The following is an 8,879-nucleotide window of genomic DNA, read 5'->3' on the forward strand; positions in this document are numbered from 1 at the left end:
CCCACACCTCAGATGCGAGTTTAGAATAAACTTGACCGACATACAGTTCATCAGAAACAGAGTTCAAAATCCACGTTAAAACAATTGAATTGCATCTATCCCATTGACTAGCTAAGACATCCACCTTTTACAAGATCCATCAATAAACCCTATTTTATTCTTAGCCATTAAAGCAAGTTGCATAGCATTTGACCATACGACATAATTTTCTGTTCCTTTCAACTTAATATTAACAACAGTCAGACCACTGGAATCACTAGCATGCAAATAAAGTGGATCACTAGCATCAAGTTTACTAATCAAAGTGACAGATGACTCGGATTTTTCTGTTTTATCCCCCATATCAGGTAGAACGGAACACAAGACTGGCAAGAAAGAACACAAAACCAGATAAAATAATAATTAACACAGGACCAGCAAGTAGGTAAAGATAATAATCAAGTCACAGTCAAAACAATCAACTAAGACACCAGAAAACCAGAAAAAAAACCAAATAAATAAACAACAGAAGCAAACAATGAACCAAGAATCGGCCAAACAAAACAATAAACAACGAAGCCGCTAATCTATAACCCAATAAAACGAAAAAAACCCAGAAAGATCTCACCGAGGGGATTTCCCAAGTTAGGGTTCGCCAAATAGTAAACTAACAGTTGTAACCTTCACTTAGGGTTACAGACTGTGAGGCAAAGAAGACAATCCGAAGCTTTACGAAGAGTATTTCTCCCTTGAACAGGATCTGACCCACGTACAGCCGAAACACCCAAATCCGAAGGCGATCTAGAGACCCTTATTACAGAGCTCAAGATGAACAGAGATAGATTAATCAACGATGATCTGCAGCGGAGACGACCAAGTGATCGAGAATCACCCTTTGAGCTCTGATACCATATCAGAAAACTCAGTCTAAATGACACAATCGGAAGATATGAACTTTATTAACAGAAATCTATTCAAAATACAAATGATTCAGTCATCACAATTGATTGACTGATGAAACAAAGGACATCAAAGATGAAGCACAAATGAAGTCGGCAAAGCCGCTGATAATGTCGCGAAGAACGTGCGAATAGAGACTGCTGTGTATTGCTGTGTATTTATCAAAAAGAGGCTGATTGTCTTTTGTGTCTCTTTACCCCCAATAGACACAGGGAATAAATAGCAAAGGAACCCTTAGCTGGGTTTTCGACATCTCCAGCTGGAGACAGCAGGCACAACAGAAGCAATCCAGGCCCATAGCTGGAGCCCAAAGAAGCAGCCCATACCTTGCAAAAAAGAAAGATAACAGGTTAAAGAAAAAAATAAAATAAAAGTAGAAAAGTATTAAAACTGAGAATGCTAATATCTTTAACACTTTTACTTAAAACCGAATTACAAATAGTAATGTAGAAGTGATAATAGCACAAACGTACATATCATCAAATCTGCCCTGGTTGAGTTGTTTTTATATAAAGTTATCTGTTTGCGATGTGCTTATCTACATCTAGATATAATTTTTACTGAAAACCGAGTTGTGAATAGACAAGTGGTCGAAGCAAAATCGTCTATGCCATCAAAGCTGCATCGGTTTAGTTTTTTTTATATAGATAGATGTCATTCGTCTTTTTCGTTATTTTAGTAATATGAAATAATGTTTTATAAAATTTCGAAAATATACTGTAGCAACGAGCTTTTTTTTTATCTACAAATTGATAAAAGTATTATTCGAACTGGCCAATGCATTTTTTTTTTGGTTTTCTCGATGTAGCGATAAAAAATTCGTTGAAAACGGAGTTGTATACGTAATTGAGTATTTTTTTATTCTGTAAGCTATAGTGAGTGCCAGTACGATAATGGTACCATGACGAACGCACCGCCGAACAACATTGATACCATACCGATATTCGTTTTTATGGTTTGTCGAAACAAAATATAATGTATGTCAATATCGTCTTGGATATATCATTTTTGGTTGATGTATTGTGTCGGTATCATACCGAACCAAAACAAAACCAACCAAAAATCTGCTGCAGAGCCCCGCTAGCTCAATTAACTGCTAATCCAACCGCCACCAGTCCGATTTTAAAAGAGTGACATCACTCCTTTTTGCAAGTGGACGATCTCACCCTTGGTTTGCCTAAAAAAAGTAAATACACAGTGGTAACCTTGTAATTAAATCCTATAACAAGGGTAAATATTAGCTACACAAGCATCATAAACATGCACCGAAGTTTTTCTTCACGGTGCACTAGCTTAACAAAACAACACTTAAGCTAAGTAAGATGAACTCTCATCGATCACATGTTGTTCTTCTTCTTTTGATCGCTGCGCATGGCTTGTCAGCGCCAGTCGCGGTTGCTAGTGAAGAAAAAGTGAAGTTGACATTATACTACGAAGCTCTGTGTCCGGCTTGTGCGGATTTCATAGTGAACGAGCTGTATAAGATATTCGTTAACGGATTGATTTCGGTAGTTGATCTCAAGCTTAGTCCCTATGGAAACGCTAAGATCACTTCCAATGGTACAATTGTTTGCCAGGTTTGTTTATCCGATCCGGATCAAAATTTGCTTTCAATGATTTTAATTTGATTTGATCATTTTGTTGTTTAAGTTATGCCATTTGTGCAAATAGCAGATTGCTTTTGTGATTTTGATCGGTGGCACAATTTATAAGATTTACTTTTAATATACAAATTTAAAATTAATTTAAAGAGTAAATTACGATTTTGGGCCCTATGGTTATATAACTTTTACCCTTTTAGCAAGAAAAAAGAATTTTTTAACATCTGAGTCCCTAACGTTTTTTTTTCTAACCCTTTGGCCCCTAACATTAACACCATCCATTAAATGTTAGGGGCCAAAATGGTTAAGAAAAAAAAAAAACGTTAGAGGTCAAAAAAGTTAGAAAAAAAAATGTTGAGGGCTCAGATGTTAAAAAAAAATTTTTTAGACTAAAAGGGTAAAAGTGATATAACCACATGGCCAAAATCGTAATTTACTCTTAGTTTAAGTAAGTGGTTGTTTCACGTGATGTCGTCATGATTTCAATATTTTTTTCCAGTTTCTCTTATTTCGTTGATTCGTAGGTGTTCGAGAGTACTTATTTTAGTGACTTATTAGCTTATTGACCTTTTTGAAAAGTTAAAAAAATGTTTGGATGAAAATATTTTATGAGGGGAAAAGTCAATAAATCACTTCATTGTAACTTATTAACTTTTCTAAAAAGTTATAAATTGTTTTGAAAAGCTAAGCCAAACATGATTCTGATTTGAAGATTTCATTTACATTCGTTAATATCTAATTAATGTGTGTGAAAAAGTTCGGGCCAAACCGCTAACTAAGGTTTAGGAACAATAAAAACCTGTTGGGCTCGGTTGGTTCGCCAGTTCGGCTGCTTTGACGGTTAAACAATTCATTTTGGCTATTTGAACTATATTTATTTTTTTTTCTTTTCAAAAAATATTGAAATCATAATAATATATTTAAAATAAACTAAATATATAGCAGACTTTATACAATCAGCTTTATAAGTTGCAAATTTAACCGAACAGTTAACTTGTCATACTGTTATAGATGGTTTCGACTAATATATTAGAACCTCTAATCAAAATTAAATTATCGAGCATGATATATTAATTACTAGGTTATCTACTCGTGTGATAGACGTGTTAAAATTTGAAGTTGTATAAGACATAATAATATAATAATGAAAAAAGAAAGTGCATATTACATTTAAGAAAAATTAAAATTACAATACACATGGAACATCATTTATTTATATATAACTAACTACATTGCATGAAATGATGTAAACTAAATCTATGTTTTTCTAAGAAAAGTATAGAATCAGAGTAGCAGAGAGACATAGATCACTCCACCACTTGCATAAAATGACATGGGCCAGGCCCAATCCGATAGAAAAATCCTAAGAAACATAAACCCAATGACAAAGCGCAATTAGGTGAGAAACAAAAATACATACAGATATATTTGTGGAAAAGCAGCAACCAAACCTGAAGAGGTAAAACATATATAAGAAACAATCGCATGCCCAAAAACCTACAATAAAATGAAATATTATAAACAAATCTGAGTTACTGTAGTTCTAATAACTTTATCCAACAATCGCACTTCAATATTGAAGCTACAAGCTTTTACAACTTCGTATATATTTGTTAAACCCTTACATTTCTCATTTTCTTTTTTCAAAACTTCCATAACGGGTCAAAGATTTTAAATTGCAATTAGAAATCGATTTTAACTATAACGAAGACAACAGTTACATTTTTAGATATAGAATAAAAATGTAAACATACCTTTGTTAGACGACGACGCTCCTACTTAGAGATCAACCTCCTTCACCTTTTGACTTCCTAAAGTCAAATCTTTGATTAGCTTCCAGACAACTCAAAGTATATTTTTCTATATTGGGTTCATATTCCTTCGTCGCAGTTCTAATACAACTATACTATTCGTCAAAACAAAATATGTGCGACTTACAATCAAAATATCCTTTCTTGTATTAAATAAAATCATAATACTTTTGGCCATTTCATATTTTGACCCGTTAGAAATAGTGACAAACACCTTGGTATACAATTGATAAATATGTAGCTTATTGAAGTGTTCATATACATCAAAACTGTGAGTTTTTCACTCACAAAAATCAGATTCTACTCAAGTGTTATGTAATGGTATCAAAACATCAAAATGGTAAATTTCTTCTTAACAAACACCTGATACATTCCTTAAAAATGCTCATTCAAGGACACTGAAATTCTAATATGTATGGTTATAGGGTTCTTTCATGATGTCAATCTTTGCAATTAAATTACTTTTAATTGATTAAACCAAAATCCCCAATTTGGGATCAAGAACCCTAATTTATAACCCCTCTCAAATTCAAAACATGTAGTAGATTTTTAATGAATCTTTGTACATAAAAACACAGAGTACATATTTATCATACCAAATAAACTCAAATAGCTTCACGGTTTTTCTGGTTTCATCAACCCCGCTCATACATACGAATTGTATGAGAAAAAGGAAAAACAACTAAAAAATAAGTTTCCCCTTGCATTGCATTCTAACTTTGTTGTAACCAAATCTTAGACTCCTACATTTTTTCTGATCGTAACAAATGTAATATATGGGCTATAACCATGGTTTTAAAAAACGGTTGAGGCGTGCGCCTCAAAGCAGCGAAACACCCAAAAAACAATTCTGCCAGGGATTTTTGATACTCGTTTTTGACTTTTTGTGTCAGTTTCAAGCAATTTATGTCATTTTTATTTGTGTTTTTGGTGATTTTGACGAATTTGATAATGAATTAAGTTAGTATTATTATTTTTATAAAATATATAATTTTTATATTTATTTTTTAATTCTGCCTCGTGAGGCGAAGGGAAAACGCCTCGAAACTCATTTCCGGTTTTCTAAACCTTGGCTATAACAATCTTATATCATGATTCCAACTTTTTCAAAAATACAAACATATATAAGGAAAAAATAAATTGTAGATTTTACACTGTGTGAAGATAGGCCTGTAAAAACCACACTAATCACCAAACGCTAAAATTTAAAAAAAAAAAAAAACATGAATCATAAATTTAAACATATCAATCAAAGGCTTCATTTTGTACTGTAGATAAGAACCTACTCCAAATGTTATATATAGTAATTTACAAATAATATTGGTTATTAATTGAAGCTATATATATATATGTACCATAATAGATCAATTCCATAATCGATAGTTACCAGTTAAAAAGTAAAATGAAAGATCTTGGCAGCATCGATTGAGAAAGAGAATTGATATTTTTTTTTTGTTACGTTTGTGAGAGAATATGAGAAAAGAAGGCTGGGGTAATAAAAACAGGGTCGAGTTTTTAAAAAATCCAAAGCACCATGTCTTGACCCATAATAGTTTTGAGGAATTAAGCAGGAAAAAAAGTGACACGTGTCCAAAACAGGTTTTATTTATTATATCGTTGTTTAACAAATACACACACTTAATTGCTTTTGGAAGTTATAAGCATGAGCATATTTGTGTACGTTAATTGCTTTTGGAACTTGTAAGCATGAACATATTTGTGTACATAACAGGATATTCACATTATGGTTTTAAAAAGAAGTTTGATATTGGCCTCTAGTAATCCTTATTAGATGTCATTGACCATTGACAGTCCCACCTTTACTAGTACCCATTTTTGGCGATTTTCAATATCGGTACCACACTCATCACTAGAGTAAATTAGAGTTAGTTGTGCGGTTCATTCCGTGTGAAATTATATGATTTAGATATTTAATTATGAAAAACTTTATGGCATCTAGTGTTTACCGAAGTAATTGGATTAGTAGTAGTATCTCCTAATAAAATTTCATTACTTTGATAATTTTACCTTCTCACAAATCATGATGATGTGGTTTTTTCTATAGAAGACCTTTAACTAAGCAGTTCATTCACTACCCTGCACATATGTAAACATCATACACATATTATAAAATTTGGCCAGTTCTAAAATATTAATCCATTAAGAATAAAAAAAGAATAGTGATCAAACAAACGACCCAATAATCATCAATCTATTACTTAGTTTTTTTTGTTTATGAAAGTTGCATCATTTTACTTATGCAAATTATAAGAATAAAATTGCTATACAACTATTATTATCATTATTGCAAATAAAAAAAATAGTTTCGTCTATAGCTCTTCGGCTTCATGAATTCTTCCATCTGCCAAAGCGTTTAGCAATAAATATTTTGATACAATAGATGAGGTGACCTGGCAAAACGATCTTTAGTATCAGTTGGGCTATTCTTTCAAATATGACATTCTACTTAAAACAATTAACAATCAGGCCCTTATTCTATTTATACCGTAACACACTGGGATTAAATGTAGTAACTTAGATTTATTTTATTCATGTTGCAGCATGGTGGATGGGAGTGTTTACTTAATACTATAGAGGCTTGTTCAATTCATGCTTGGCCTCAAGTGGTAAGACTCACTTTTAGCAATTTTCAAGAGTCATTTGAATTTTGTTTTTGGTGATCATGAGAGCCTGTTAGGAAAAACTACAGGGTCCACCAATACCATGGTAACCAGTGGAACTAGGTGAGACTAGGTAAAGCATAGCTTTTGTTGTGTAGGTTACCTTCAAGGGGATAAGACAAAAACTAGTGGATAATCATTTGATTTTATGATCTTTCTAACATGTATATCTGATGTAGAGCGATCATTATCCGTTTGTCTATTGCGTGGAAAAGTTAAGCTACGAAGACAAGCATACTGAGTGGAACACGTGTTTTAAGAAATTAAATTTGGATCCAAAACCCGTTATTGATTGTTACACTAGTGGTATGGGACACAAGGTTGGTCTTCTTGCAAATCGCATGTTAGGTTTATATCTATTTCATTGCTCTAATCCTTATCTCGGTCTATGCAGCTTGAGCTACAATACGCGGATGAAATAAGCGCTCTTGAACCTCCTCATGATTACGTGCCATGGGTCATTGTGGATGGGCAACCACTTTACAACGTGAGTATTTCATATCCTCCATACGATTATAACCAACTAACCTTCAAAACAATTGGCATTCATCGATTCTAATCTTGATAAATGACATTATTTTGTGGCGTGTAGGATTACACCGATTTCATAAGTTTCATTTGTAAAGCTTTTAAAGGTTCTAATATGCCCCAAGCATGCCTCCGTGTATCCCATCCAATTACCTCTCCAACGGACGCTGTAAAATCGTTCAATCATGTCTCCTACAAAGGAGAAGAGGGTGTAAACTCAAAGGCAACACTATCAGAAATCATCTCATCAATAGTAGCTTCTTGGATGATATTGTAGGCATAACATAAATTATGTAAGGTTAATGGTAAGTTAACAAATGTTACTCTAGGAACATTGTGGGATGAAATGCTATAAGTTATAAGCTTATAAGTTGTGATTTTTAGGAGCTAGCGGCCCAATTTGCATATGCATCCAACTTGGGCTTTTTACGATCCGCAATATTCATTTGGTCCAAGAGATACGGAAATGTGTTTTAAATTAATTAAAAACAATAATCAAGAGACATGGAAATGTATTTTAAATTAATTAAAAACAATGAAAATGAATACCAATACCAGTTTTGCAAACATCGATAAGTGTGGATTCAAGTAAAAATATAAGAATCATATAACACAAAAATGACAAATAAGTATATATTTAGCCAATGATGGCCACCTCGTCTAGCTTGAGGTAGGGGGTTTACCAACTTTGGTGAGGTTCATTGTTGGGAGGTACCCGGTTTGATTTTTTTTTGGGGGATTTGAATTTGGTCAATGCCCCCTAAGGAGCATTTTCTGCTATATTAGCATCATAATGCCCCTTCAAAAAATGTGTAATCGTTAATGTCCTTTAATTCTCTTTCAATCATTACTTTCAAAAAAAATTCTCTTCTTTTGGTGTTATACTAGAAACGCCCCTCTCTCTTCATGCCCCTAAAACGCCCAAGGGGCGGTGTTTGGGGCATTATAAAGCCTGTTCACGCTCATATAATGCTCATTACGGCTGGAGGGTATATACCTTTGTATAATCACATACCACAATGACGCAACGTTACAATAAACGTATGAATACCTATGCAACATATACATTATAGTTACACAACATATATCAAAATTCGTAAATTCTTTATATGTAAAGCCAATTGAAAAAAAAGTTAAAAAAAGGTCATTGATAGACGCTTTTCTATTCAACCGTTTAAAACCTTTTTTTTACTTACAAGATTATCATAGCCTTAATTTTAACCATTGAAAAGCTTGATGTCAAGATCTACTTCACATATTTATTAAAAGAAACTTTTTTTCTTATTTGATCTAGATTATATATAGAGAGAGCGGATACC

At 33.0% G+C, this 8,879-nt stretch overlaps 1 protein-coding gene across 1 annotated transcript; it reads left to right on the forward strand.

The window, feature by feature from the left end:
- The first annotated feature begins 2,248 nt into the window (after positions 1 to 2,248).
- On the forward strand, positions 2,249 to 7,905 carry LOC110883230 (gamma-interferon-responsive lysosomal thiol protein). Its single transcript, XM_022131039.2, has 5 exons — positions 2,249 to 2,516; positions 6,913 to 6,978; positions 7,212 to 7,352; positions 7,427 to 7,519; positions 7,625 to 7,905. Exons 1-5 carry the CDS (start codon positions 2,262 to 2,264, stop codon positions 7,835 to 7,837), a joined length of 768 nt encoding a protein of 255 aa, XP_021986731.1. The 5' UTR covers positions 2,249 to 2,261; the 3' UTR covers positions 7,838 to 7,905.
- The last annotated feature ends 974 nt before the right edge of the window (positions 7,906 to 8,879 follow it).

The sequence above is a fragment of the Helianthus annuus genome, chromosome 11 (genome assembly GCF_002127325.2).
Source record: "Helianthus annuus cultivar XRQ/B chromosome 11, HanXRQr2.0-SUNRISE, whole genome shotgun sequence".
In the NCBI taxonomy this organism is placed as follows: domain Eukaryota; kingdom Viridiplantae; phylum Streptophyta; class Magnoliopsida; order Asterales; family Asteraceae; genus Helianthus; species Helianthus annuus.

What these genes read in the sequence shown, in the direction of transcription:
- LOC110883230 (XM_022131039.2), top strand. Translation starts at nt 2,262, where the DNA reads ATGAACTCTCATCGATCACATGTTGTTCTTCTTCTTTTGATCGCTGCG. An exon ending in CTAGTGGTATGGGACACAAG is followed by an intron (nt 7,353 to 7,426) that starts GTTGGTCTTCTT and finishes CGGTCTATGCAG; the next exon opens with CTTGAGCTACAATACGCGGA. An exon ending in ATGGGCAACCACTTTACAAC is followed by an intron (nt 7,520 to 7,624) that starts GTGAGTATTTCA and finishes TGTGGCGTGTAG; the next exon opens with GATTACACCGATTTCATAAG.